General features: G+C 49.6%; 12 protein-coding genes across 12 annotated transcripts; 6 read left to right on the top strand and 6 right to left on the bottom strand.

Moving 5' to 3' along the window:
- Nucleotides 1–39: 39 nt before the first annotated feature.
- BDR25DRAFT_390425 (uncharacterized protein) lies at nt 40–2,687 on the top strand (the record flags this gene model as incomplete). The annotated part of the gene is made up of 13 exons (XM_033698096.1): nt 40–348; nt 409–519; nt 574–732; nt 781–852; nt 897–956; nt 1,101–1,456; nt 1,498–1,584; nt 1,641–2,076; nt 2,143–2,183; nt 2,254–2,368; nt 2,430–2,484; nt 2,542–2,610; nt 2,646–2,687. Exons 1-13 carry the CDS (start codon nt 83–85, stop codon nt 2,685–2,687), a joined length of 1,869 nt encoding a protein of 622 aa, XP_033554944.1. The 5' UTR covers nt 40–82.
- A 26-nt stretch (nt 2,688–2,713) lies between these two features.
- Nucleotides 2,714–3,624, bottom strand: BDR25DRAFT_348385 (uncharacterized protein; the record flags this gene model as incomplete). Its single annotated transcript, XM_033694404.1, has 2 exons — nt 2,714–2,859; nt 2,898–3,624. 2 exons carry the CDS (start codon nt 3,622–3,624, stop codon nt 2,714–2,716), a joined length of 873 nt encoding a protein of 290 aa, XP_033554943.1.
- Nucleotides 3,625–3,741: 117 nt separating this feature from the next.
- Nucleotides 3,742–5,554, top strand: BDR25DRAFT_348384 (uncharacterized protein; the record flags this gene model as incomplete). The annotated part of the gene is made up of 8 exons (XM_033694403.1): nt 3,742–3,870; nt 3,903–3,927; nt 3,957–4,161; nt 4,201–4,459; nt 4,746–4,937; nt 5,052–5,215; nt 5,271–5,354; nt 5,422–5,554. The coding sequence occupies 8 exons, from the start codon at nt 3,742–3,744 to the stop codon at nt 5,552–5,554; spliced, it is 1,191 nt and encodes a 396-aa protein (XP_033554942.1).
- A 1,534-nt stretch (nt 5,555–7,088) lies between these two features.
- Nucleotides 7,089–8,319, bottom strand: BDR25DRAFT_250667 (uncharacterized protein). Its single transcript, XM_033686080.1, has 2 exons — nt 7,961–8,319; nt 7,089–7,890 (listed from the first exon to the last, which is right to left on the bottom strand). Exons 1-2 carry the CDS (start codon nt 8,127–8,129, stop codon nt 7,547–7,549), a joined length of 513 nt encoding a protein of 170 aa, XP_033554941.1. The 5' UTR covers nt 8,130–8,319; the 3' UTR covers nt 7,089–7,546.
- Nucleotides 8,320–9,205: 886 nt separating this feature from the next.
- Nucleotides 9,206–11,571, top strand: BDR25DRAFT_299810 (FabD/lysophospholipase-like protein). The gene is made up of 2 exons (XM_033689236.1): nt 9,206–9,525; nt 9,777–11,571. Exons 1-2 carry the CDS (start codon nt 9,378–9,380, stop codon nt 11,156–11,158), a joined length of 1,530 nt encoding a protein of 509 aa, XP_033554940.1. The 5' UTR covers nt 9,206–9,377; the 3' UTR covers nt 11,159–11,571.
- BDR25DRAFT_299809 (competence/damage-inducible protein-like protein cinA) lies at nt 11,542–12,381 on the bottom strand. The gene has a single exon (XM_033689235.1). It carries the CDS (start codon nt 12,243–12,245, stop codon nt 11,727–11,729), a length of 519 nt encoding a protein of 172 aa, XP_033554939.1. The 5' UTR covers nt 12,246–12,381; the 3' UTR covers nt 11,542–11,726.
- A 977-nt stretch (nt 12,382–13,358) lies between these two features.
- BDR25DRAFT_365139 (uncharacterized protein) lies at nt 13,359–14,919 on the top strand. Its single transcript, XM_033696876.1, has one exon. It carries the CDS (start codon nt 13,387–13,389, stop codon nt 14,905–14,907), a length of 1,521 nt encoding a protein of 506 aa, XP_033554938.1. The 5' UTR covers nt 13,359–13,386; the 3' UTR covers nt 14,908–14,919.
- A 1,008-nt stretch (nt 14,920–15,927) lies between these two features.
- BDR25DRAFT_7992 (uncharacterized protein) lies at nt 15,928–17,536 on the bottom strand. Its single transcript, XM_033699070.1, has 2 exons — nt 17,285–17,536; nt 15,928–17,220 (listed from the first exon to the last, which is right to left on the bottom strand). Coding segments are annotated over exons 1-2 (990 nt in total). The 5' UTR covers nt 17,287–17,536; the 3' UTR covers nt 15,928–16,232.
- An 857-nt stretch (nt 17,537–18,393) lies between these two features.
- On the top strand, nt 18,394–19,835 carry BDR25DRAFT_299808 (inositol monophosphatase). Its single transcript, XM_033689234.1, has one exon. It carries the CDS (start codon nt 18,783–18,785, stop codon nt 19,824–19,826), a length of 1,044 nt encoding a protein of 347 aa, XP_033554936.1. The 5' UTR covers nt 18,394–18,782; the 3' UTR covers nt 19,827–19,835.
- A 685-nt stretch (nt 19,836–20,520) lies between these two features.
- Nucleotides 20,521–22,043, bottom strand: BDR25DRAFT_299807 (uncharacterized protein). The gene is made up of 3 exons (XM_033689233.1): nt 21,619–22,043; nt 21,154–21,531; nt 20,521–21,084 (listed from the first exon to the last, which is right to left on the bottom strand). Exons 1-3 carry the CDS (start codon nt 21,735–21,737, stop codon nt 20,868–20,870), a joined length of 714 nt encoding a protein of 237 aa, XP_033554935.1. The 5' UTR covers nt 21,738–22,043; the 3' UTR covers nt 20,521–20,867.
- A 163-nt stretch (nt 22,044–22,206) lies between these two features.
- BDR25DRAFT_299806 (decarboxylating 6-phosphogluconate dehydrogenase) lies at nt 22,207–24,739 on the bottom strand. Its single transcript, XM_033689232.1, has 11 exons — nt 24,456–24,739; nt 24,363–24,391; nt 24,289–24,307; nt 24,216–24,235; nt 24,131–24,162; nt 23,743–24,074; nt 23,556–23,690; nt 23,070–23,501; nt 22,916–23,019; nt 22,777–22,863; nt 22,207–22,718 (listed from the first exon to the last, which is right to left on the bottom strand). The coding sequence occupies exons 1-11, from the start codon at nt 24,495–24,497 to the stop codon at nt 22,469–22,471; spliced, it is 1,482 nt and encodes a 493-aa protein (XP_033554934.1). The 5' UTR covers nt 24,498–24,739; the 3' UTR covers nt 22,207–22,468.
- Nucleotides 24,740–25,548: 809 nt separating this feature from the next.
- Nucleotides 25,549–26,433, top strand: BDR25DRAFT_174462 (RNA-binding domain-containing protein; the record flags this gene model as incomplete). The annotated part of the gene is made up of 1 exon (XM_033684161.1): nt 25,549–26,433. A coding segment is annotated over one exon (885 nt), but the record flags the coding sequence as incomplete, so codon positions are not given.
- Nucleotides 26,434–26,860: the final 427 nt, after the last annotated feature.

Genomic DNA, 26,860 nt, shown 5'->3' with positions numbered 1-26,860 from the left:
AACGGTTTATTGCTAATTGTACACAACTGAAGGACGTAGTGTCCGTCCCTCCGTAGCGAGAAACCCTCTGTTCCGAGAAACTATGGGTACTTTGACTTCAAGTAACACTAACTCCGTGCACACATGGACATTTCCCATACTTCTGTATAAGCCATATGCTACGGCTACTCCTAGGCATTCGAACCCTTCCCATTTAGAGAATTATTTTCGCGTCGCCGTCATGGCGCCTAATTTGCGGAGAGCTTCCCTCTATGGTGTAACAGAATTCTTTCTCCACAGCAACACCATCAAGCTTATACCATTGTCAGAATTTATAAAACACTCATATCCGATTCTTGGAGTTGCACAGTAATGCTAGTAAGTTGTCATCAGCCAAGTGTCTACAGTAGTGCGCAAAATTTTCCCCAGGATTGCCACTGCTCGGTACCGCCAGTCAAAGAGGGTGACTATCCTGGTTAGAGCGAAAGTTTCATATAACGATTACCGGTTATCTAACTTGCATAACACAATTCCAAGCTTGTGGCTGGTAGTCTTGTGGCTGGCCCCAGTCTAACCTCTCCTGGACCGCACAAGTATGCTTGTAGCAGAACATAGGAGCCAAATTTCTGCTGCGATGGACTTGATAGATACAAGATATATTACACGCTGCAGGTTTAATTACTCGTTAGGGAGCCAGTCCCCTCATCCCGTGGTGCTCGCTTTCATATCGGTACACTTATATCCCACGGGCTGGTTCAGCTAAAGTTAATCATAATGTTGAATTTGCGCCGACCATGTAAGGCTTTGCATGAACGAAGATCTCAAGACCGACCCAGCGGAAGAAATTGGTCATATAAATAAAATTGCCGTAAAGTAGGCAATACATAGGCTGAAGTTAGTGATACGAATCCTTCTAGGAGTTGTTCGCAATCCCGAACAATCATGAAAATCCTTCCATCTCCCGCATTCCTAGGCCAGTAAACGTTGACAAGGGTGTTTAAACAGCTGCAAATTAAATCTATAATTAGTTGAATGTATGCTATCAAGGGGAATATATAATAGGAAGAGGTTTTGCTAGATCCCACCCTAACCCTGCACCAACATCCACCTAAATGACCTAGCTCTCTTAAGATGATCTTTTCAACTCATAACGTCGCTTTCACTTTCAGCCTTCTTATGTTGGCGTCTACCTCACTCGGAAATCGCCTATCGCTATGTACAAAATGGAGTGTAAGGTTCGGTTGGTTGGTTGCGACTTGCCCGAATGACGCAAACCCTCCCATCCAGGTGGAGAGCTCGCTCTTGCTGAATCAGATAGTGTCTGTGAACAAACAGTCTCAATTCATTGTACGTAACTCTTTCCCCTTCTCGAAGCTGCTCTACTCTCCAAGATTTAAGCTAAATACCGATCTAGTGGAGTCGAAAGTACGCTCTGCCATAAGCGCAACAGATTCTGCGGGTAGAGAGCAGGTCAATGGTTAACATGATACAGTGGTGGCTACGACGACAGCTGTGAAGCCCTTGGTGTGGAGAACGGAATCTTGTTTGGCGATTGTGTGGTCGCAGGCGGGAATCATACAACAATCAGAACAACCCTCGATTTAGGTTTAACACCCCCCTTACTATATCCAAGCAAGAAGTGTCTAACAAGACCTAAACAGCGACGCATATCGACAATTATAACGGCTTTCTAATCTCGAATTTCACAAAAACCCCTATGGTGCCTGCTGCCAGCAGCAACGTCCCGGTGCCCTTGTTCTTCCAGATTGGATTCTATCTTGAACGCACCAACTGCTCTTCCCCCTTTCAACCGCAGGACTTTTCCGCTCCCGTCAAATGTAAACCGGTTGAAACTCTCAATGACACCGGCGTTGAGAATCGGGGTTGGTCGATTGCCCTTAATGACGGTTATGAATTGTCCTTATGGAGCACAAATGACTGCTTGGGTGAGCCACTGGCTAAACTTGGTATGAAAGATACACGTAAATTCTGCCAAGTCTTGCCATCACGCGTAAATAGCATATCCCTCCGGCCCCTTTTCAATGCTGACTATGACCTTTCGATGGCATTTGGAAACCCTCTTCATAGAGGAGAAAGGTGTGCGCCTTCTGAGTGTTGATAGTTAAGACACTGGAGGGACATTGGGATGCGCACTATGCGCAGGACATTCGTTGCCGCCTGGAAAGTGCTTGAGATAAAAGGAGGTTAGTTGGCAATATAAAATCAGATCCGCCTTATACTTGCGCATGTCTCTATGGTATCAAACAAGCACAGATCAGTGGTATGCAAGAGCCAATGCGTGCATGTGGGTGCTCATGGAAGCTTCTAAAAACACACCGCAGCGCACCACACTCACTTTGAATTCGGGATGGTGGGTAAATATGATGCAGTTTCGATACAAAGTAATAGAAGCACGCTAATTCAAGCTGAGTCTTGTGCCAAGATGCAAGGCTGTCATCCTTTGCCCCTTCGCACAGCGAAACTCCCGTAATGTATGGTTTTGAGGTTCTCATGATATAGCTCCTAAATTAGAAAAGAAAAATGTAGATAATTGTGATACAGCAAGGGGGAATAGATAAAGTGGTGAATGATACAATGAACAGAACGATCGACGGCATGACCAAGACCGCGGTATTTTTCCTGCTGTCTCATTGTTCCTTGTATAGAAATGGTTGAATAGAAGTCGCACATCGACCATCACCCCATAAATCCGCGAGGGAGAGATTTGAGATGCCTAAGTAACGAATTGTTCTTGGCACGATGGGTTTCTCGCTATACAGGGAGGGACGTTTTTGCGGAAATAGTTCAAACTAAACGACCTACGTGGGGAAAGGCTATCGTGCCCTCCTGTTCTACCATACAGTACTAGCCATATTGCATCTAGTATCCTTCATCAAAGTCAGGATTGTCTTCGTCACCCTCGCCTTCTCCCGCCCCATCAGCAAATGCCTTCCAAGGTTCAAGGATTCTCTCTATAAATCTGAGCTCTTCTAGTAATGGGTCGAATTGCGAGTACTTCTTTCTCGACACTCGGAGGAGCTCCAAGCACTGAGTTCCTGAGATATTGAGCTTCGAAACTGTTCTTTCAATCCAGGCCTTGTCTTCAGCTTCTTTAATTTTCTTTCTAGGTTGACTAATTGTAGGCTTAAACCCATTAGCAGCAGCCACTAGAGCGTTCTCAAGTCTGGCTGACGTCTGCTTGACTTTCCTGTTTGATTTTGCGAACTCCTTCCAACGACCAACGTCATCTTTTTCATCGTTTCGTTTCGAAACGCGGCGATTGGGCTTCCGTTTTAGTTCGAATCGCATCTCCCACAACGCGTCGATGATCGCTTGGTCCGTATACGGTCTAATGTGTTGGATCTCTTCTTCGAATATTCCTTTCAAAGGCTCAAGGTGCTCGTGTGCCGCAGCGATGGAACCGACTAGCTCTGCAATGCCCTCGTCGAAGCAGAGTGCTCTCGTCCCTGGCAAACGCTGGGCACGTCGAAGTCTTTCCTTCTCCCCCATCCCATCAAATTCGCCTTCTCCATATCTAGTCATATCTCGGGACGATTGAGAGCGCATAGGTGATGCTCTAAATGGGATACCTCCGTCGATGTAGCCCCTATACGACGGCATTCTGCCAGATCGAGGTGACTGCATGTTAGGAAATTTTCAATGTGTAAATTCGTGGCCGAGAGGTTCGGAAACTTGAAGTTTAGTACTTCAACGAAAACCCTCAATGCTGTAAGACCCTGAGGATTCTTATATCTACACCCTATGACGGCTCCATGGCCGAGCATAATAAGACATCCTGCCCAGAGGTCGTCGACTAACACAACTATAGGCGAATACCCCGAAGTGTTTGCTACAATCCAAACAACGTTTCTTGTGACACCCGCACGGCATGTCTCTCTCCACACCCGAACGAACGTCCACAGCAGGCTAGGCTTGGCTTCCTATCCAGTTACTTACCTATGCTCGCGTTCCTCCAGTGTGCAGAGAGTTGAGCTGGCAGAATCTGGATATCGGGGCAAGTATGCGAGCAGTTACTTCCTCCGGGTGGTCTCCGCACCCGTATCGTCCCGCAAAACCCACAATATCGATACTGCCGCCTCTGCTCAGCAAGAGACATCGTGAAACCGGTACCGGAAAACACGCTGCGGCATTCAAATCAAGATTTAGGCGACGTTATGATAAGTGAACCTCACACATAGCCATACAGACACGCGTGACGAGACGGCGCGAAATTCCCAACGGTAGGGCCGACAAAATGCCCAACAGCACACCATCTCAAGCATTGCAAACGAGCTGGCAGCCAACAAATTCCCGGACTGAACCATTCCGGCCAAGGTGGATAGGAGGTGCAGAGCTTCCAACGAGGCGTAGTACTGTACGATTGGGCGATTTTGAGGCCTGTACGGGTGAGATTTTGTGTACGTTCGTACAACAGGGAGGAGGAGAGGTAGGTGTACGTATCGTAACTGTTACGGCTCACGTGATCTGTACAAGTAGTGCGATTTAATTAAAGTACGCTGTACTCTAGTTAAAACAGCTAAGACTATGGGTCTCTAGAGACGCAAGATTAAGGTCTAATTAATTAGTTCTCCCTAGTAACAAGAGCAGATAGGACTAGATGAGGCCTGTAAGGCTGCAAGAGGCGTAGATAGATAACTCTGCAATAGAAAATAGTCTGTAATAGGCATTTTTAAGACGACAGACAGATAGATAGATTAAAACCCTTAGAAAGAGATTTAAGCGTCCGCAGGCCTCCTGCTCGCTAGAGCCCTTATACCCCTCCAGAACACCTATACAAACTTCCTAAAAAGGTAATACGATCTGTACTACGTACCGTACCTAGGGCATCATTAAACGTACGGTACGGCTCACGAACTCGGTACGTTCGTACTGAACACGTGACCGTTACGGTTCACTTTGTACGGACCGTAGTACGGCCCGTTGGAAGCCCTGAGGAGGTGACAACAGGGAAACTGTTCGAGGATATGGGCTGATTTATAGATTTAAGTTAGAATTCGTTAGAATAGAAGGACAGCCTGGACTACTACTCTAGGAAATTAAACTGAATCAAGGTTGTACTCTCCACCAAGATTGAGCATAATGGGTTCTCCATTCCAAGCCTGTGCATTATGTTCTTTCACAGCCCAGCCATTCTCAATTCTCTCCTCGTCAATAGGAGTTACGTTAGAGCTCTGGGACCAATCCTGAAATTGTTACCAAAAACGCTCCGAGAATAGTGGTATTACCTGTGTTTGCATGGTGATATTTTCATTGCTCGTCTGATTTTGTAGTCAAACCGAGGATTATACACAAACTAGCACAGCCACATTTCTTATTACGCTGCGAATCATAATGATAAGTATGGAAGTAAGGAAGTTCCAATTATTAGTGAGATTTTAAGAGATAGAAGCTCCGCTCTTCCGCTAGAACTCCTCTCCACAGTTTCCCACCACACCTTCAAATAAACCAATCCTTCCCCCCTCCTACAAAAAACATACAAACCAATGCCTCCCTAGTCACCCCACAGTGCTCTGAAATCAACACCGGATTTCAAATCTCTAGAGCAGCGAAGTAGAAGCATGGTGTTTAATAGAACGTAGTACTGTTCCTACTGTTACTACTAGTAACAATCTCTTAGCAGTTAGAACAAAAGTGAATTGCCTTCTGTTACTGTACAGTTAATGAGGCTGTAGTTACTGCAGTAACTGCCTATACTAATTAATTTCTTAGTGTTTTGTTAACGCGTTCGCAGAGGACGTTTTAGCGCGTAGTAGTACAAGGGCTAAACGCGCACTAATACACTAGATTTTATACTTTTTTAACTATCCTATCTATTGCCAGTATAGAATATTAAAGTGACTCCTTAATTTACCTACTTCTTGCTTCTAATATTGCTTCTATCATTACTATAAGCATGCTAAACTTCACGTAGCAGTTAAAGCTTATAGCACTAGTTTAAACTTTACTTGCCTAAGTACTCTAGAGCCTTACTTTACAAGCTTTTAATACCTTAAAAAGTTAAGGGCTGCCTCTAAGAGCTCTTAAAGCTCTATAATTAGGGCCTTATCCTCTAGTGTTTTTATTCTTACAAGTTTCCTAAGGACTTTTGCCTTAACAACAGCCTAAATTTTAACATTAAGTGGGACAATATCTAGACTAGAGGTTGCTAGGTAAAACCTAGGGGTCTAAGATATTATATAAAGAACTTAATTACAGCTATTGCCTCCTATAATCTTAGAGTTAAACAATCTCTGCGACTATATCAGCAAAATTGCGTTAAAATTAAGCCCTCTGGAGCCTCTAGAAACACTAGTTACTGCAGTAACTGCACTAAACAGTAACTTTACTATTAATTAACTTAGCAGTAACTGTTACTGCCTGTAAGGCTGTTTTAATTCACTCTTTCTGTAAGGACAAAACCCTATTGCTGCTAGTAACGCCTCAAAAATACTACTGACAGTAACAGTTACGTTCTATTAAACACCATGAGTAGAAGCCACCAGCTAGGAGGTATTATTCTATTGCGATTCAAGGATGAAAACCTGAATACAGTGCAGGAAGGACTAACGTAAACTATAGGTCCTTTTAATAGTACCATCACCAGCGTTATGTCGCCAAATTCGTGTGCGGCGGACACGCGCATGGCGCGGATTTTGAGGCCTAAACGCAGGACTACAGCTCTCATCCATAGATAATTAGCCTAATTTGGAGTACGGTCAAGTACGTCGACACGCCACTCCTTCCTGTTGAAGAAAGATGTGGAAGGGGCTGGGGGAGAGGTTAAGAGAGGGTCTTAAATGCAGGAGAAGCAGAGGGTCTTAGAAAAAAAACTAGGGGGAAAAGGAAGAGGGCGGTCTACGCTTGCCAGCAAATTGAAGAGATGAGGAGGCGACACGGAGAGGGTTCAGAGGGGGATTAGTTGTTCAGATGAAGCACGTTACTGGATTTTCGCTGCTGGGACTTCATGACAGGTGCTGCTGTATATACATGGAGGATAAGTTCTCCACGGTCGCTGCTGGGTTCCAGTGCTCGGCCAATAAGATAAACATACATGCACCCATTTGTTATTTTCGAATTGTATCACATGAGGATATGGCGAGTAAGAAATTCAGGAAATATATGGATTGAGTACATAAATTAACATACAGAAATACCGACAAGCGAGAGTGGTCCTCGATCGCTCTGTCATGCAACCAAGACTCCGCCTGCCAAGCTGGCTGTGAGGAAAGCCAAGAGACCGAACCCAGAGACAAAGAAATTCTAAGAGAGGGTGGGACAATAAACGCCTTGTACGCCAGCCGGCGCCTTTCGCTGAAGAAGCAGGTTCGCAGGTCATAGGGTATCGTTGATGGAGCTATAAATACGTATTCGAGGTCTGAGTCGCACGGCTTGCTGGGCGGCTGAGGCGCAGGGATTGTGACTTCGAGTGACTCGTCACAGTGCTGAGGCATTATGGGGATATGTGGCGACTCAAGCAGGTGACACATGCAACCCAAAAGGGTTCGACTATCCTCGTCACTCAAATGTGAGCGTTTCGTTCCAACCCAGGGCAACGGGTACAGCAAGGCTAATTTGCTTGACGATCCTGTAAGGGATGTGGTGTGTCTACGGGAATTGTGGCCGAAGGCGAAACGTGCTGCGAGCTCTCAGGAGAGTTGTTGGTGGAGCTTAGGGGACTAGGAGTGATAGAGCGGGATACGATGTATAGCTCTGGGAACGAGTTGAATAGAAGTCGTTTCCAGTATGCACTGGAGGGAAGTCCAACGTTTGCGAGCGACGACTGAAGCGTAGGCTTGTCCTTATACTTCTCCAGATCTTCAGGCAAAAGCAGGTCTTCGGCGCGAACTTCTAACCGACTGTTGCCTCGGGGGATCTTCTTCTTCGTGACGCGCATAAAAGGTAGATCGGGATCTACAGAGGCCGCCCTTTGTTAGCGAGATTCAAAATCCAGGAATGAGGCGGATATGGAGAAACAACTTACCGGAATCCAAAGTTTGACAAAGGTCATGTTGCGACGAAACTTGTAGAGACTTGCACCCCGAACGGTACTTGTAGACGAGGATATTCGACGTGTCGTTCTCATCTAGGCCAAAGAGGTCGCTGCTCTTCGAGGAGCTCGTGCCAGTCGTCGATGTACTCTTCCACGTCATAGCAGCGGTTGCGGACAAAGTGAGGCTGAGACTGAGTTACGTAGGACGTTGAGCAGCGGTCAACTTAACATGTATCGGCGGTCAGTCTATGGTTCGTTGAACGTGTTCGTGCTTTTGTAATGAGTAGAAGAGGCAGAGAGGCAGAGAGGCAGGGCAGGCCCGGTGATTTGAGTCGAGTTGCGGAGTGAGCAGGTGGAGTGAGCGTCTGGATCAAAGAGACAGCGTCACAATAGCTGCGCCGCAAACTATCCGGATTCAGGCCCAACGGTGAGGTGGCTGGTGAGTGTGGCGACAAGTCACGGTACCACTGCGTTCACTGCGGCGGCAATATCTAGGCTCGCCCGATTGGCTGATGTTTTAAGGGTTGCGGGCGGTGCAGCAGTTAGTGGCTTTAGGTTTGATTTGCTGAGCACTTCTTCAGTCCAGGTCAGTGAAACTCTTCACACTTTGCTTCTTCATCCTTCTCCCTTGTTTCAAGGCCTTATGAAATGGAAACATGAAGAGGGTGAAGATTCTCGGTGTCACGTAACAGAAACCGAGACCCTTCGCACAGCTGACTAACTGTTTCGGCTGTGTCCCGGCCCTGCCCTGCGCAGGCCTGCTGATGAGTTTGTTCAGGTTTGCTGCCCTCCATCACAAGGGAGGCGTCATCTGGACCGCGACCACTGTTTGCTGCAGGCCACCACTGCTTGCGAAGTCGCAGCGCAAGGCTCTCTGCTGCCTGTGGGCCTTGTTTTCCAACTGCGAATGTCCGGATCCAAATGATTCCCCAGACGGCGGATGAGGATGCGGATCGCAAGATGATCTCATCACTTTAATCGCCTTGTCACACAAAACCCCCGTCAAAGGAATGGAACTCCTGAGTGATCTCCCGCAAACTGATGAGTCGACGGCATGGCAGGCATTGAGGACGCCCGCAGAGTGCAGGGGGCGGAGCACCACACAATCCTCGTGCACCGCCAGGGCAATTCACCGTCGGCGTACCAATAGGAGCAAGTCTATTCCCAGGTGAGGCACTTGACTCGTTTCGGCGTCATGATCGGAGCGCGACCAGCCACTCCCGCTTCCGCCCACTACACACCTCGCCCTTCTGCCCCCATGAGTCTCCGCGACTTTGCACATGAGGCGCTGATGTTTGACTGCCTTATTATCGGTTGGCTGTCCCCTATGCCTGAAGACTGTTCTGTTTTATGCTACCTCCCCTGTCTATTTTCCTACCAGATACAAAACCAGAACTGATCCATCAAGATGCTTCAACCTCCGGTCGACTCGCCCCGGAGGCCACTTAGTATCATGACCACGGCCACATCTGCCTCAGCCCAGGATAAGTCAGGTGTGACGTGGTCGAAGAGCGTGAACGAAGAAAACGCCTGGGAGGACCTGATCTTGACCCTCGGTTTGTACCCCATCTCCTGATCCCTTCTTTTTAGCGACAGCCTTCCAGTGGTGCCAACAGTTCAAGCTCCGACGGGCGCGGAGCCAACCGTACCACTGACAGCATGCTGTCGCATTTCTAGATATTGCGCGACATGGTTAGAGTGGGGTTGATCTGTTAAATCTCTTGTTAGAAGCAAGGAGAACGCCGCCAGGATGCAAACTCCGGTCCCAGACTACCGATCGCCTTGCTGACTTGAAGATTCTATCTAGATGGCGGAGGTATTCGAGGCTACGCCAGCCTACTCATCCTTCAACGGCTTATGCACGAGATCGCCGAATGCGAAAAGCGATTACAGGACGAGGAAGGTCCGGTCGCAAACAGCCAACGGCGCACCTTCAACGAAGACGAGCTCCTACCATGTCACTACTTCGATTACATATACGGCACAAGCACTGGTGGCCTAATATCCGTACTGCTTGCGCGACTGCGCATGACAGTTCCCCAGTGCTTGGAGTTGTACCGTGCAGTTGGGAACGATCTCTTCGGCCATCGTAGGAACATCCTCCCACTAGCGACTAAATACCACCACAAGCCGTTAGAGAAAGCTGTGCAGAGGATCGTCAAACAATATTGCAAACACCATGGCGATAGCTGCAATGGAAACGATTGGCACCCATGGAACGTTGACGAAGACGCAAAAGACGAAGGTGGTTCTTCATCGTCGAGCACTGACGGGCAAACAGAGCGCATATGTCAATCAATCTGCCTTACTGCAACACATTCCGGGCAAATATCGGAGGCTTACCTTCTGCGCACGTACGACCACCGTTACGACCCTGACATCGCGCCGCCGTGGGTGACGCCATACAACACAGGCGCAGACAAGCTGAGGATATGGCAGGTCACCAGGGCCACTTCTGCCGCACCATTCTTTTTCAAGATGCTCGAAGCTGACTTTGGAGGCACAAGGGGGAAGATAGGGTTCAAAGATGGTGGGATTCGTGAGAACAATCCCTCGTATGCCGCCTATACAGAACATCTTTCCCTCCGAGGCGAAGACCACGAACCAGCCATACTGCTGTCGGTTGGGACTGGACGCCCAGATACTCAGCACGATGGTTTCGCAGCAGTTTGGCCAGGCCCTTTTGGCAAGGTTCCGCTGGTCAAGAAGTGGTCGGAAAAAATCGCAGTTTTTAAGAACGTTTTAATCAAGTACACCGAAGGAGAAAATCGGCACAAGACAATGCAGACAATTGCGCGAGGAGAGCATCGGTGGTACAAGCGGCTGAATGTTGACAAAGGCTTGGAAGATATGCCACTAGATAGCTGGGAAAAAGGGTTATGGAAAAATCCCCACACAGGAGAAACGAAGCAAGTTTCCGGCGGAAAAACGCTATCGAAGATGGAGACGGTCACCAAAACCTATCTGGATCGAGACGAAGTAAACAAGTCCGTTCACGAATATGCCCCGCCAAAAGTTATGTTGCAACAGGTTGCCGAGAGGTTGGTGCGGCACAGGAGGATGAGGGAAGCTACTAAACAAGAGGACTTGAGGAGGTGGCAGACGCACATGGGCCAGTGGCTTACCGGAAGCTTAAAGGAAGAGGACACGATGATAGTAGTTGAGGAGAGGAAAGGATCAAAGCCTTGATACCACCTTGCTCGTTCAGGATGTTGACACACTCACAGTACCAAGAAAGGAGATCTCTCCTCCCACCTCTTGCTAGAGTCACGAGAACAGTCAGAAGTGTGGCGCCTGGTGTCTTGGAACATCACCCTGGTTGGCCAATCTCGTCCTACTTCTTGTTTCACTGTCCATATTCTCCCTCTACGAAGTCAACTTGTTCACAGCCAAGGTGTTTGTCACTACGCATTTCACGGAGCATAGCATAGCGGAGCATGCATCGGCACGGCGTCTACACCTCCTCAAAAAGGCTCTTTTTTCGTTGGCGTTTTGGTTTGGATATGTATATTATTATGGATCATTTTGGATTCTCGAGCGACGACAGAGATACCATTTCTATCAACAATCATGTATCGTTAGCTACCAATACTAATATCTCACCCAGCCGCTCTTCTCACCACATGCTATTACTTAACATGGAATACAACCAGAGTGGGTTCAATATGTTTATATCTCCTGCTGAAATCAGGGAGGGTGTCAACAGGAAGCAGGGGTTGATAACCTGCAGTTCCATCTCCCTTCCACTCCTATATACTCACAGCTTTCCCTCTTCCTTGATAACATCCCTAACCAACTTCAACCCCTCAACCGCAAACTGCACCATGTTCGCCTCCCTATCTGTCCCTAACCCCGTCTCCACTTCCCTCGTCACAGTCCCCTTCTCACTTGCAACCGCCAACGCCACATACCCCGGCGTCCTATTCTTCGTCGTCCCTCCCGTGGGCCCTGCCGTACCACTCTCACTAATCGTATACGTACTCCCCAGCTGCTTCCGCGTGTGCTCAGCCAGCCCTGCGACGATCTCCGGTGTTGGGCCTTTGTAGTCTTTGATCGTAGCGTCGGTCCAACCAGCGAATGCGATACGCGATTCCAGCGTATAGAGTGTGAGGCCGCCTTTATAGAAGCCCGAGGCGCCGGGGTAAGAAAGGAGTGTTGCGGAGATTAGACCCCCAGCGGCGGTTTCGGCGACGGAGATGGTTTCTTTGCGGGATTGGAGGAGGGGAGCGATCTCGAGGAGGAGGGAGTAGAGGGATGGGGGTGGGAAGGTGGTCATATTTTGCTGTGTTTATAGATTATCGATCTGAATACGAGGTGTATAGTGTATGGTTATTTTCTCCAATGTTGGGAGCTTTTTCTTGAAGAAGAAGAGGAAGTGGTGAGGCTGGAGTTGGAGATAGAGTATAGAGATGAAGCATCTTTCGAATGCATTCTCATCTGTGGAGTTCCACGCCTTACAAATCTAGAGGCTGTTTGTCAACCTAGGTAAGAAAAGAGAATCGCGGGGTAGCTTAGATTTGGAAGGAGTGACGTGAGGTGGGGTAGCTCCAAGTCTCACCTCTCATCTCTGAACACCTTAACCTCACAATTTGGCTTTTGTTCATGTTCACCATGCAGTTAAGAGCTTGATAGCCAGGTTTGCTGGCGTCCTTTTACCGGTCGTTCTCGCAACGAGAGTATGTGTAGACGAGCATTCTCTGATAGGCTATTCGGCTAGACCTGCACTATAAGTCATAACCAAAGGTGGCATATGACAGGAAGGTGGCCGGGACGAAAACTAGAACCCTATTGATGTCTTCCTTGATTACGGCAAGAAGTTTGGTATACTTTCTCTATCCTAGTCATGTTCCAGGTTATATGGTAGGGTGCTCTAGCAACCATGAAGAGCCTGCCTCCACTGCTTCCGCGAGTGCCCTGAATAGTCAAGGCAGATCTCCCAAGGCATACGCAGCTGATATAACTTGAAAAACCCCTGGTTGGCAAGCGGCAAGTCTCCAGATGTATCCATTCAGGTCGCCCTCCTAATTTGAGACAAAGCAACTCAGTGAAAAGGCAGAATAGACCCCTCCGAACAAATACCAATGAGCACCCACTAATATCACCTATTCGCTCTTAAAATGGTCCTATTCATTAGTTTTAGTCTTAAACTCCCACCTTCGACTTTGAGTGACAAGGAGTTGTCTTTATTTTACTTTCTTTTGAACCCTGATTATAGCGAACGCTAGTCCAATATAGGTTAGTACTGTAGCCATTCTTCTAACAACAGCTCAGCTCCAGCTTCCAAGCTTCTTCAGCTGTTTGCGCAGTTTTCAGGTCCCTTCATACTTGTTCCGCTGCATTCACGTCCTTTTAATTCCATTCAAGGTTGCCTCATTGCTCCCCTGGGTACCCTCACCTCAACACTTTTGTCACCCAACATGTCTCTGGGACCGTACTTAGATCGACTCCCCGACGAACTCATTCTGGAAATCCTGGAACTTCTCTCTCTATGTGAGGATCACTTATGCTGCCGAAATGGGGTTTACTGTTACCTCGATCTTACCCTTACATGCCGTCGATTCTACCGCTTCGCTACTCCTTTCCTCTACAAGGAGTACGATTGTCCGTTCCGAGGAGACCCTGAATACTTTCTGAGAACATTGGTTGAAAACCCAACCCTAGGGGAGTATGTGAAGAAGATGGAGTGGCAATGCGACGGCTGGCTGCACCGTCTTCATGACACAGCCGACCGTCGGATCATCTCTCAGAAATTCTTACAGATGGGCACGCCGTCTGCCATGGATTTTGCCGCGAACTTTGAGACTTTACCGTTCGAGGACAATGGGCGCGTGGATTTCGATAATGTATTGTACCGAGACGACCCAGTCATTGAGGCAATTTTAATGTTTACCCCTAACATCGAGGATCTGGTGGTTTGGGGCAAATACCAGCCAGAGAAACAAAAGCGACCCTGGACTGCGTCTATGAAGCTTGGCTTTCCACATAGCTTTCAACACCTTAAGTCAGTGTATGTCCATATCGCTTGCATGCGACTGGAGGGCGCGTCCACCTTCCTCTTCCTCCCATCGATAAAGAAATTAGAGCTTATGGAGTTGACGGAGAACGGAACGGCCCGCAAGTGGGATATGCCAACCAGCTCTTATTACACATCTCTGCCGTTCGGATCCTCGACTGTCGAACATTTTCGTGTTGGAAATTCCCTTGTTGAGTCAAAGGTCCTAGCAGCCCTCATCCGAGTACCACGGGCCTTGAAATACTTCGAATACGGCCAAGGTCACTGGTGGGAAGCTGCTAAGATAGATTACGCATTGTTAACATCCTCTTTACGTCACCACCGTCAATCGCTAGAAGAGCTTTGGCTTTCACACAACTGGAGTGATCCCGGTCCGTGTCGTGTGCTCGAATCTCTGGTGGACTTCACTAATTTGAAAATCCTCCACATACCGTTGACCGCTCTCGTTCCTACCAAGGCCTTTTTAAAGGATCTGGACATAACACCAGCAGTGCTGGATCTTTTACCCTCCGGTCTAGAAGAATTGCAACTCACTGTTCAACTCCATGATTGTCGATTCGACGCAGACTTCACGCACGCCCTTGAAGTTATAGCACAACACGCAAACGAGAAAGTTCCCCAGCTTAAGAAGGTCGTCGTTGGAAAAGCAATACTTCATAAAGATTCTGAACCAGGTTGGGAGAGCCTTCACCGGGATTTTGCCTTGGCCGGCATCGAGTTTTCTGCTCCTGACAAGAGAGAATTAACGATTATTGAGAGCCGTCCAACTGGTAATAGTGATGGGGACGATGACAATAGTGATGAGGAGGACATTGAACAAGACGTTCAAGACATAGACTCGGACTCTTTATGGGGATTGATGCCTTTTGCTGGGGACGACGAGATGGCAAACCCGGCTACTCTATGGGGCATTTTGGAATCTTAGTCATCAGTTTTCTCCTCTCCATTAATAACCCGGAAAGTATGATCTCAACACAGAGGGTTCTTATATTCGTGGAGTCATGCGCTCCTTTGTGTTTATTTTGTATTTCTCAACGGCGTATTTATTAGGACAAGTATTGCTTGAATATAGAGCAGCTTTGGTCACACTCAGAGCCCCGTCTACCTCCGTGGTGCAGTATGGCAGAAATAGGGCAGCATAAACAGTCTGTCATCCTACTTGTTACAACCTCCCACGCCTACTACAGAACTGGGAACTTCGAAATATCAGAGGGAGGCAGTGCTAGTTGATCAGAAAGGTCACAGCATCACGAGGTAATTGTATCCTGAATCTTATTCAAAGGGCTATTGGAGGCTGGGGTTTGCGCGAGTAAGACAACCGACTTTGCGGCCACCAGTCAGATGATTTTTCGTAGGAGAACGAGGCATAAATAAACGCAATTGCGTTTCAATACCCTAAATTCGGAATTTATTATCGCAAAACAAACTGAATAAGCCAGTTGGTAAATATGGTTGCTTGTACACGGATCTGTACGTAACTATCCTTAACCACTTCAACTGTGGGATCATAGTGATCGCCAAACAAACCCCAGGATTGAGCACATCAGACAAGATAGTCTTGGGCCTAGGCCTTAGTACTAGGGCTGTTGCACTTGTTGGTATAACGGTAGGCTTATCCCAGTGTGTATGTTCTAAAACGGCCCCAATTTGGTTAGGGGGGTGTTGGATAAGCTGTAGGAGGAATCGCAGGCCTAGAGGCGTCTTCGATCCACAAGCCGCTTATAATCAAGCCTCTAGGCTTGTAGATCAAAGATAATCGACAATTTTTTTCTCGACATAATGAATCAGTGGTGTGGATTCAGGTGGAGACTGAGGCCCTCTAGAAGGGTTAGAAGCTAAGGATCAAGTGTTTGCAGTTATAGAGCTCAGAGAGCCCCCACCGCCATGAAACCACTGCTGTCTACTATAGTTACTTGCTGCCTGCCAAGCAGCATGCTGCCTAGTCCACCCTTCTGTATATATAGACCCTTAGGTACACTCCTTTAGCAATCAACTCAGTTCCTCATGCCTCTGGTGCTACCAAAAGCTTCACATAAAGTCCCCACCCTTAGCACTTACGGACCTCTCAATCTCTGGGGAATTAGTATTGGGTATTCAGCAGTGGGAGCTACATGGTTAACAGCGCTTGAGTTTGTGTTTCGCGAAGAGCTTCATTAGTTGAATGTTATTGCGTACGGTACAAAAAGGGTAGGCTTAAATTTTTCTCTAAAGTTAGCATGTTCCAGTCAGAAAGTTGAATCGAACTTGATATTATCGAGATTGAGCTGCGCTTTCTGTGCTTTGCCGCGTAACCACCTTGGCTAACCGACTGGAGAGACAATTTAAGTTGTCGTAATTCGCATACTCTCGAGTCGGTACACCAGAATGCCAACGTAGCCGAATAACATGATACGTAACCGTCAACGGCGGGCCTGTATGTGCAAGCTCATCATACGTTCCATGCTGAGTAGGTGATGGAGAGAATCCAGTCCATGTGTACTCAAAAGAACCTGCCGAGTCAAATGGGATATATGTATCATCTCTCCTCCGCATTTTGATTTTCCGACACATCGCAGCAAAATCCTCGACTGCCGTGCGTAGCTCGGTGGCGCCGTTTTCTAAAGTTTCTAGCTCAATGTTTACTTCTTGGCAGGAGACCGGGAATCTGAGAGCTCGAAGACTGCCATCAAGCTCAAGGTACGCAGAAGGGGGTGCTAATAATGGGCCCCAAAGGCTCGTGCGGATGGTCCAAGTAATCTTCCTCCATTGAAGATGCGTGTGCTTGAGATATTTGCTTAGACGCGCGAACCCAATCATGCCCATAATATCATGGAGATGATAAAGGTTCTGGCCTTGCTGCTTGGTTAGATGAAATATGTAGTGATCCCAATCAATTTTTGAACCAGTCCCGGTAAACGCAAATAGATGGTGGGTAGCGCTCCGTAGTGGTATAGCCTGCGCTTCGTAGTATATCAGTCGACATGTTTGAAGGAGTGCAGTTTCGATTCTCGTCTTGTATTCATGGCCGGGGCGGAAGTGGCGGGATTGAGAGTCTACCGGGTCTGTTTCGTCTTGGCATTCGCAGAGGGCATATTCAAATATCAGATTTCGGATTTCGCTTGGGAGAGTTGAGAAAAGTGGACTCTGGGTTTGTTGATGCGAGTTCTCGGGGGTAATTTCTTGAATAGAACGCCGGAGTGCTCGGGCACCATTTGCTCGCTGGTGGCGAGACTTATGCTGAGATTTTATATCGTTGCCCCTACTAGGATCTTGGTATTCAGAACGATAGGGTATGATTGCTATCAAGCTGAGCAAGGACCTACATTGATCACGGTTTCAATCGGAAGACTGATTGTAATGTGGAGACATTCCCGATACGGTCCTGCGGCCGGTCCAAGCCTTCGAAATTGGATTTCGAGTCAGGCACCCCTATTTCCGAAGAACTTATGATGGGTAGTGTTTACAGACAGTTTGTTCATTCGCGGTCCGAAGGGGGAGGTGGCGAGACAAGGAAAGTATACCCGACCCACAACCACGTTCTCGCTCGGAATCGCTTGTCCGCGCCGTCGATCTTTCTTCACCACCAACCTTAGCCAACCTTAGCCAACCGCCATTTAGACGTCGTCTTATGAGATTGTGGTTGTAATCGCTTGTCAGGAATCATTACAAAGCCAGTGAGCTTTAATTTAGCTTCAAGAGTCGGACGATCTTTCAGAGCCTAGCCTTTCGGGCCAACGACAAGTAGTTTGACAGCTTTCTCCAGAAGACCGAACCGTTTGTTCTAGCCCAAGAAATCCTGTAGATGATTCTGCACCCATTTTGATTCATGCATCCGAAATCTCCGAGCAAGCCCTCGCGCCGAGAGAGTCAGCTCTCGCCCGAGGCTTGGGTTTTCCGATCGGAAATAGCCGGGTCAACGCATACCGCTATGCTTCAAACGTCTACAGCAACGTTCGTGTTCAAGGAAAACAACGAGGATGAAGCTTTCATGTGAATCTGGAACAACGTACGGAGAGAGGAGGAAAGGGAACCATCGACCTAGTCGTGCATGGCGCTAACCGTTCAATTGGAGCGGTCCGAGATCCTCTCTGCAATGAACACCTCAACATGTGTAAAATCCCGCCTGCTGCTGTCATTGCTTAAGACTTCGGCCTTGATAAGGTTTATGAAAGCTCAATTGGGCGATAAGCTTTTGCAGTCGTCGTCTTAAGGGAAAGAGATATATCCGTTTGGACCAATGTGCATCTCACCACTAATCACGGCAGAGCTCCTTGAGGTCCGACAGAACGGAGTCGATATTTTCAGTAGCCTCCAATGCACGAGCAACAGGGTTTTGCCTAGCTTATCAGTGTCTTCGAGCTAAGGCTTCTTTGCGACCTGCATAAGCTCCAATTTCATCATCAGCCACCAACCTTGCCGGTAAGAAAGAGGAGGACGCTCCTCTTCCATCGCATCATAAAACACGTCTGCGTAACCGTCACATATTCACCGTTCTCTCTCCCGTGTGACCCTATCATTCACCGAGTTCTTCCTTAAAGATAAGGGTACCCTAGCCTTGTCAGACTTTTCTAGCCAAGGGGTTTCTTGTGTTTTATGCGTTTCTGTCAGCCATATATATAAGCCGGCTATCTCCCTCACCAATTCCGGAATTCCGATTCTTTCAACTTACTCGGCTTATTAGACGTCGTCCACTACAACCAGGACCTCACATTACTCAAAACCTTCTTCCCAAAAGTCTTCTCGTCTCCCATCAACCTACCAGGTTGGACTGGACACTCTCAGCCCACCTATACTCACCTCCCACTTCATCTCTTATTCAGAATGCGAACAGATATGCGGTCTGGACAGAAGCAGTATCTATCCTTCAGGGACTTTGACAGCCCTGACGGATCTGACGTCTCTACTGCACCCACTCCTGACACAATGACACCCAACCCGACCCCTAACGACCTCAAAGTTATCCTTGCGAAATACTTGATGAGCGAGAAAACGCTCCGCGAAATCCGAGACTCCCTTGTCGATATTGCTCGCAACGCCGGGCAAATGATGATCAACGCTGACCCCTCCGTGTGCACCTCGGACACGAAGAAAAACACCAGCGACCGCGTCACCGAGACTGACAAAGCCATTGAGAAAATGGTGCACTCGCGCCTCCAATCCGCGTACCCCAACATTGACTTCCTAGGCGAGGAGACATTCAAAGTCGGTCAAAAGCTGTCCGACAAGCCAACATTCGTCTGTGACCCCATTGACGGCACTCTGAACTTCATCCACGGATTCCCCAACACAGCCGTCTCTCTCGCTCTCACGGTGGCAAAAAAGCCGGTTGTAGGCGTCATCTACAATCCCTTCCGCGGGGATCTGTATACTGCTGTCAAAGGCCAAGGCGCCTACCTCACCACAGCCTCCGGCCGAACTCACAACCTCCCCATTCGGTCCACACCTGCTGCTCTTCCCTCACTAAACGGCTGCCTCGTAGCTCTAGAATGGGGCTCCGAGCGCCAAGGTCCGAACTGGGATCTCCGAACCTCGATGTCACAGACGCTTTTGTCGTCCCGCTCAACCGGCGGCGCTATGGTGCACTCGATCCGGTCCTCCGGCTCCGCTGCCCTCGACTTTTGTTACGTGGCTGCGGGCCAGATGGACCTATTCTGGGAGGGCGGATGCTGGATTTGGGATGTTTGCGCGGGCTGGTGCATTCTGGAAGAGGCTGGCGGAATGGTGGCGAGTGCGAATCCTGGTGATTGGAGACCGGAGTTGGAGGGCAGGTGTTATTTGGCTGTGAGGGGAGCGATGAGGGAAGAGCAGGAGAGCGTTGTGAGAGAGTTGTGGGGGCTGATGGGGAAGAGGCGGTTTGTGTTCTGAAGAGGTGGGAAATCTGGGTGGGTGTAAGGGGGGGGGGGGGGGGGAGGAAAGAGGTTGTGGAGCTCCATCAAGACGATTGAAAAAGCTTGACCAGGTGGAACCATAGGTTGTTTCTACAACAGCCACTGTGTATCAGGACTGAGCGGTTGGAGTCACTTCACTTCACTTCGGCTTCTGGTAAACTGGGGCGCATCTAGATTTCATTTCCTGTTTATGTTTCTTCGGTAGGCGCTCGGTGTTGGGTCTCTGCCCAGACTTGACGATACCCCTATATTTTCTTCATACCACAGATGGTATGGTGTCTCTGCCATCTCCTTTCTTAGTTCAAAAGGGCCGTTTGCTCGGTATTTGGTGTAATAGATAAAAAAGTTCCTGCTTGGGAAATTTGGAATATGAGATTCATGAATTTTTCCGAAGCGATATTTGAGTAGATATTGACCTACCCATGACTTTGAAGTGGGTCGTGTAGTTGAATGATGGACTATGCAAGCAAGGAAGGGTGACTGTGGGCGGGCTTGATGTTGAAAAATGGCCTGAGTATAGATATCCGCCTTTGAAGGATAGCTGAGGTGTTGTCTGGCCGCTAAAACTTCTGGGCTTTCTGTTTAGGAGGATTGAAGCGCTGCACAGACACAGTGTTTGCAAGAGCCCGAAAATAACCTCTGTCAGTGCAGTCACAACGGGTATCTAGCAGTTTCGATTAATCCTAACCTTCGGACAAAAGGGTTGGTTTCTTTAGGTAACTAGGTACAGTTCATTTTAGTGTAGTGCACAAATGCCACCGAGAAGAGAGAGACCTTTCAGACTCCCCCATTCCATATTAACAGCCGCCTAGCTCTGCTTGTCTCCTTTTGACTATCAACTGGCTTACATATTTTGCCCGAAAGCATTGGCAACAAAGCACACCACGCGAGCTACATATGTGCCAACCAAGGAGATTGTCCATCTTCGAGAGAAAAGTTCATAGAATCCCTTTCTTCGCCTTGCCGCGCCTCCCCATGTCCAAGATATCCTTCCTTGTCCACTCTCTGGAGGATTGATTCAACCCCCTTTTCTCGGCGCAATCGGCGTGGCTACTGGGGCGCGGTTGGGAGCGGAGCTCTTCTTGCGCTGGTAGTAGCTCTCGAGGATCTTGCGGACATGGGCGAGGCTCTGGGCTTTGTCCTTGTTTGCTCGGAGGTTCTCGACGGTGTACGGCGGGTCGATCATCACAGAGTCATTGACGACGATGCTGGGTTCCGCCCAGCGGGTGGGGAGACTGGGCGAGGATTGTCAGTTGGGAGCTCCTCTGCGGTAAGGGCAAGGGGGCTGCAGAGGGCAGACTTACGTCCGGGCAATAAAGTCGAAAATGTCCTGTGCCTCTCTCGTCACGTTCTTGCCCCGCATTGCATCCTTCTGCTTCATCTCCCGGATTGTGCGCTCTTCTCGTGCCTTCAGTGCCTCCAGATCTACCTTGGAGATGCTCGGGAGCGCGCCATCAAACCCGGGTCCTGACTCAGGAACACGCTCACCGGGGCCGACCAGGTCGAAACTAAGGATGTGTGCGAACGGGATGATGTGGTAGTCGCCGGGCTGGCTCGCGAGCGGAGCGGAAGGGTTCGGCGGGGCAGGCGCGGTGTTGATGGCAATCGCGTTGGTGATGTTGCACGTGGTGAACAGCGTGCCCTCGAGGATGTTATTGTGGGGAGCGCATGTAATCTTAATGCTGCAGGCCCCCGCCGTCAGTCTCACTCCAGGCTCAGATAATGCGACCCAGAGAATCTGTCCTGTAGGAAGAGAGACAGAGACTTACCGCGCCCCAACCGCCTTATACAAGACCGAGTCTCCATCAATGACATCCTTCGTCGGCCCACCGCCGACCTTGGGCGTCGCAATCTTGCCCACAATGCTCTGTCTCTTGCTCTCCGCCATGTTTGCTCTGTTTGGCTAGAATCCGACGCTCGCGGGTGCGTGGTGCCGTCTCACACGATAACTTTGCTACTCCTCTGATCCCGAAGCTCGCCAAAGACTCCCAGAAGCCCAACGCCGGAGAGTCATGCAAGCAGAAGAAAGCCCAATGCAAAAGAGCGACAAGAAGAAGAGAGGGCAAGAACAAGAGCGCACGCGACTGTAGGGGGAGAGACGCCGGGCGAATGCAGGTGGTGGAGTACCTGCGGTGCTTGCGCAAGAGAGACGGCCAGTCGTTTCGGTCAAACAAGCCTTGGGTCCAACAAAAGTTTCCGGGGCGCCTGCTGCCGCGCCGATCACGTTTTGCTTGTTGGAACGCTGCGATAAATCTTAACCCTGCGTCAACGGTAACTACTAAGTCTCAAGGGCAAATACGCGGACGACAACGGGCTGCAACAGCTCGTGGACTCGTTTTCTTTTAAACATTTCATCACTGCCCTCCTCACACGAATCTGCAACCGGTTTAGTGCCTCTTACGTTAGGACTAGCGCGCCCTGCCAATCTGCAACATCATGCCCTCCGCGATCGTCACGCTGGCATGTAATGTCACGTCCCTCTCTATTGAAGACATGCAATTGATACTGCCTCTCTGTTGATGCACTCTGATTCATCTTATATATGCATTATTTTTTCACAGGCACATCTGATGCAACTCTCTGCTGTCGTCTAACCAGCCTACTAACATCTCCTGTTCCCTATGCAGTGTATGTCGAGGCAGACACATTTCCTCCCCTTCCGGTCCAGTTGACGTGGATGTCCTTGCCCTCGGGGTAGTCCGTGCTGGCGCATTCAGGCTTGACCCTGAAGGTGTGCGCGCCGAAATAGTCACGTTGTGCCTGCAGAAGGTTCGCGGGCAAGTCCTTGGAGCGGTAGCCGTCGTAGAAACTAAGGGCGGTGCTGAATGCAGGAGTGGGGATACCCCACAGAGCTCCCTTGGAGACAACACTAGCAGAAATCAGTTCACTGTCCTATCCCGGAAGGCTGACAACGAAAAGAGACTCACTCTCTCCACCCAGATTGAGCCTTGTGGATAGCCTTGTTGAAGAAGTCATCGAACAGCAAGTTCTCAAGGTCTGGATTTGCTCGGTAGCTATGGTAAGGTTAGTGAGATCCCTTACAATCTTTGTGGTCCAGACACTTACGCTTTGGTGATATCCTTCAGGAAGACAGATCGAATAATGCAACCACCACGCCACATCAGGGCAATTTCTGGCTTGTTCAGCTTCCACTTGTACTCCTTGGCGGCCTATTCATTCATTAGCTACTGGTCCACTTCATAATTGTAGTGAGCCTCACATTCTGGATCAGCATGAAACCTTGCGCATAAGAGATGATCTTTGACGCGTAGAGGGCCTGCTCGAGGTTTTCGATGAAAGCTTCCTTGTCGCCAGAAAAGCTTGGGGTAGGTCCGTCGAGGACTTTGGCGGCGCGGCCACGCTCAGCCTTGAGCGAACTCAAGCATCGAGCGAACACAGCCTCTCCAATCAAAGTGACAGGCATGCCAAGGTCGAGCGCGTTGATGGCGGTCCACTTTCCGGTACCCTTCTGGCCAGCCGAGTCAAGGATCTTCTCGACAATGGGCTGGCCGTCTTTCTCATCGTCCTTGTACATGATGTCGCGGGTGATTTCGATGAGGAAGGAGTCGAGAACGCCGTTGTTCCACTTGGTGAAAACATCGCCAATTTCCTTATCCTTCATTCCGAGACCACGTTTCATAATGTCGTAGGCCTAGCAATGTGTCAGCCACAGCGCCTCTAGTTTTACTGTCTGGGAAGCACCGACCTCGCAAATCAGCTGCATGTCACCATATTCAATACCGTTGTGGACCATCTTGACGTAGTGGCCAGCACCCTCGTCACCGACCCATTGACAACAGGGCTCGCCGTCAGATTTCGCGGAGATAGATTGGAGAACGTCCTATATGTTTGTCAGAGCTTACGTTCGATAAATTGACTAAGGACGTGCCTACTTTGATATATGGCCATGCCTCTTCATTTCCACCTGGCATGATACTTGGACCATAACGGGCACCCTCCTCTCCTCCAGACACACCGGATCCGACGAAGCGGATGCCTTTCGTAGCCAAGTATTTCGTTCGGCGGTTTGTATCAGGGTAGTGGGAGTTGCCACCATCGATGATGATATCACCCTCCTCGACACCACCCTCGGTAAGCAGGAGCTCGATGAAATCGTCGACGGGCTTGCCAGCCATGACGAGCATCATCATTCGTCGCGGCTTCTTGAGCTTCTGGACGAACTCCTTGATGGAGTGTGCGCCAACAATTGACTTGCCCTTCGCCTCTGCCTCTTGGTTAGCCTCATTACAAAGTTTTCACGTAGCCTCCTGTGGCATGTACCATCATTAAGGAATCGGTCAACTTTGGAAACACTGCCACAGCGGTCAGTACACTGATTAGAAATTGCAGACGTGGTAGGTCTCACGTTCGGTTGAATGCAACAACCTAAACGTCTGTCAGTATTCGAATCCAGTGTTCGGTTTAGAATGGGCGCATACGGTGAATCCATGATCGGCACTGGCTCCTGTCAGTTATGCTTATGAAAACAACGCAGACTTGAGTAATTGCTTACGCATTCAGGATCAGGTTCTGACCCATGACCTGGAGATTGATGGTGAGTTCGACGTCTTTTCCTGATCTTCTCAGGGCGGGCAGCAGAACCTACAGCAAGGCCGATGAGGCCGAAGTCGCCAACTGCTTCAGTCATGGTGACGAACAACTAACTGTCGAGCAATGGAGGCTGTGTAAAGTCAGAGGTGGGATGGCGGGGTAATGCGCAGACGATGAGAGCACGACGGCGCAACAAGAGCAATTTACAGAGGGAGATGGATGAGAGATGAAGATTGTTGACAGCAGATAGTGGGGGTGTCTGTGGATAATAAGTAGTCCCCAGCCTTTCCGACCGGAAGAGTTTGGAGTCTGGTGGTAGTGGTAGCGGCTGCGTGGGCGGGGCACGTCTGCATCAATGAGAGCGCGGCGGCTGAGATGAAGCACGCCCCAAATGATCCCTACAGTTCTTCATAATCCACGGAGAATGCTTCGGCCGCGGCGGTAGCGCTGCGACTTCACTCCGCTGTTGTCAGTTCCTTTTGCAAACGCGCTGTGCACCTCCGAGCGTCGCCGCGGAAAATAGTAGCATGCGCGACGCCTTCATAGCTTCCACCCCTCCATCGCTGTACCTGGTCCGAGAGGAGGCTGGTTGTGAGGCTTGAGGGTGTGGCTGATCACGTGGAATCTGCGCAGTGGGTTCATTCACCCTGCCGAAGACAGCCGCTTTTCCTCTCGCGGCCAAAAACTCCGTCGCTGTCCCACGTCCAACAAATTGTCAACAATTCACGCACCCGCGCAGCAGATTACCACATCTATTCCCATCTGCGCGGCCCGAGAGAGCGTCCCTGCAGCCCAAGGCAGTCGCATTCTCAACGCCCAACAGGGCCTGGCTTTTACCCGCAAATCCAACTTGCCACTTCCGCGCAACTGGGAAAGACTTGGCGGATTGGAAGGTCAGTCAGGTAGCGACAACCTCAGCAACCTGTAACCGCACTACACGAACCACAGGCGCGGTAATATTTGACGCCCTCGAACGGCTCCTCCAGATAGCATCCACTCCCCACGGCCGAATACTCGTCGCCTTGCCCAACCTTCAAAATCTCCATCCAAGGAAGCTACACCACCGAATAGCTGACATGGCACTCCCACCCCCTCCCCCGGGCCTCGGCAGCAGAGACAGCATTGGAGACAAGATGGCTGCCAACAAGCTCCAGCCACACCCGTCTCTCCCCGCACGTCCACCCCCCTCCGCTCAGTCGCCGCCACCCTACCCCCATAACCTTCCTGGCGCGAGAGGCTATCCAGCCAACAATGCGAGCTATGGTGGTTACGCGTCTCGCGCCGTTGTGTCTGGTGCGCCGGTCATGAATTCACAGGCATCTTTCAACGGTGGTGGGTACCAACCAAGTCCATACCCAGCAGCTACCTCATACTACCAGCAGCAACCGACTTACGCCACGGCCACACCTCCGCAAATAATCAACCCCTACCCCCTCCCTAATCAAACCACTGGGACTGGGAGAAGCGGTGGCTATGACCCAGAAGAGGAAGCCCGAATCGCAGAATGGAGCAGTGCATACGCTCCCAAGGATAACAAAGCTGGACAGAGTGGCATGGGCAATGCGAACGTGACGCCCCTCGGTACCCGCCCAGCTTCTACCGCGCCTGGAGATGCCAAAACAACTCCCGATACTGAAGCAGGGTCTGCGGCGGGAGGAAAGCAGAAGACTGTCGTCCGCCAAGGCGGAGGAAAGGTCTGGGAAGACTCTTCTCTCCTGGAATGGAACCCTCTGCATCCCCGACTATTTGTCGGGAACCTCGCTGGCGAAGTCACTGATGAGTCCTTACTCAAAGCTTTCTCGAAATATCCCTCAGTATCAAAGGCCCGAGTCATCCGAGACAAGAGGACGACGAAAAGCAAGAGCTATGGCTTCGTAAGTTTCGCAGAGACGGACGACTTTTTCCGTGCCGCAAAGGAGATGGAAGGAAAATACATTGGCAGCCACCCCGTCAGAATCAAACGCGCAACTGCCGAGGTCACTGCAACCAACAAACGAGACGACAAGCATGGAAAGCATGGAAAGAACAACAAGAAGGGTGGCGGAGGGGGTGGCGGGAGCTTTGGGGGAAACGGAGTGCAAAAGACACAAAAGGGCCACAAGTCTCTCGGCCCCAAGCTGCTTGGCTGAGCTAAGATCATCACTCATCGATCCATCTTCACATTTCGGTTGCGGGATGTTCTGAATGACGAAGCTGCCCGTTAGAGGAGTTGCTAAAGCTCCTGAAGAAAGCCGCGACAATTACTGGGTTGGAAAAATCAAGATTCCAAGGTGTGTAGACTCTGTTCCTATCAACCTCCCCTTCCCTATCAATTTTCTATGTGTAGCATATCTTCTTCCCTTCAATCGTGGGATGGCGTTAAATCTGGTCAGACTGGCATCCACAGTCCAAGGGCAGAGTCGAGAGTCTCCACCTCAGGAGTGTATAGATCGGAATAGAGTGATGGCTTAAGATCATGCC

This window comes from Lindgomyces ingoldianus (assembly GCF_010093535.1).
Source record: "Lindgomyces ingoldianus strain ATCC 200398 unplaced genomic scaffold BDR25scaffold_1, whole genome shotgun sequence".
NCBI classification, from domain to species: Eukaryota; Fungi; Ascomycota; class Dothideomycetes; order Pleosporales; family Lindgomycetaceae; genus Lindgomyces; species Lindgomyces ingoldianus.
The sequence above is the reverse complement of the archived record's forward strand: the minus strand, read 5'-3'. Positions and strand labels throughout refer to the sequence as shown.

What these genes read in the sequence shown, in the direction of transcription:
- BDR25DRAFT_250667 (XM_033686080.1), bottom strand. Translation starts at nt 8,129, where the DNA reads ATGACGTGGAAGAGTACATCGACGACTGGCACGAGCTCCTCGAAGAGC. An exon ending in TTGTCAAACTTTGGATTCCG is followed by an intron (nt 7,891 to 7,960) that starts GTAAGTTGTTTC and finishes CGGCCTCTGTAG; the next exon opens with ATCCCGATCTACCTTTTATG.
- BDR25DRAFT_299806 (XM_033689232.1), bottom strand. Translation starts at nt 24,497, where the DNA reads ATGACTGAAGCAGTTGGCGACTTCGGCCTCATCGGCCTTGCT. An exon ending in TCGGCCTCATCGGCCTTGCT is followed by an intron (nt 24,392 to 24,455) that starts GTAGGTTCTGCT and finishes ATCAATCTCCAG; the next exon opens with GTCATGGGTCAGAACCTGAT. An exon ending in CTGAAGGATATCACCAAAGC is followed by an intron (nt 22,864 to 22,915) that starts GTAAGTGTCTGG and finishes ACCTTACCATAG; the next exon opens with CTACCGAGCAAATCCAGACC.
- BDR25DRAFT_299809 (XM_033689235.1), bottom strand. Translation starts at nt 12,245, where the DNA reads ATGACCACCTTCCCACCCCCATCCCTCTACTCCCTCCTCCTCGAGATC.
- BDR25DRAFT_299807 (XM_033689233.1), bottom strand. Translation starts at nt 21,737, where the DNA reads ATGGCGGAGAGCAAGAGACAGAGCATTGTGGGCAAGATTGCGACGCCC. An exon ending in TATAAGGCGGTTGGGGCGCG is followed by an intron (nt 21,532 to 21,618) that starts GTAAGTCTCTGT and finishes GGGGGCCTGCAG; the next exon opens with CATTAAGATTACATGCGCTC. An exon ending in TTCGACTTTATTGCCCGGAC is followed by an intron (nt 21,085 to 21,153) that starts GTAAGTCTGCCC and finishes ATCCTCGCCCAG; the next exon opens with TCTCCCCACCCGCTGGGCGG.
- BDR25DRAFT_365139 (XM_033696876.1), top strand. Translation starts at nt 13,387, where the DNA reads ATGTCTCTGGGACCGTACTTAGATCGACTCCCCGACGAACTCATTCTG.
- BDR25DRAFT_299808 (XM_033689234.1), top strand. Translation starts at nt 18,783, where the DNA reads ATGCGAACAGATATGCGGTCTGGACAGAAGCAGTATCTATCCTTCAGG.
- BDR25DRAFT_299810 (XM_033689236.1), top strand. Translation starts at nt 9,378, where the DNA reads ATGCTTCAACCTCCGGTCGACTCGCCCCGGAGGCCACTTAGTATCATG. An exon ending in GGACCTGATCTTGACCCTCG is followed by an intron (nt 9,526 to 9,776) that starts GTTTGTACCCCA and finishes GATTCTATCTAG; the next exon opens with ATGGCGGAGGTATTCGAGGC.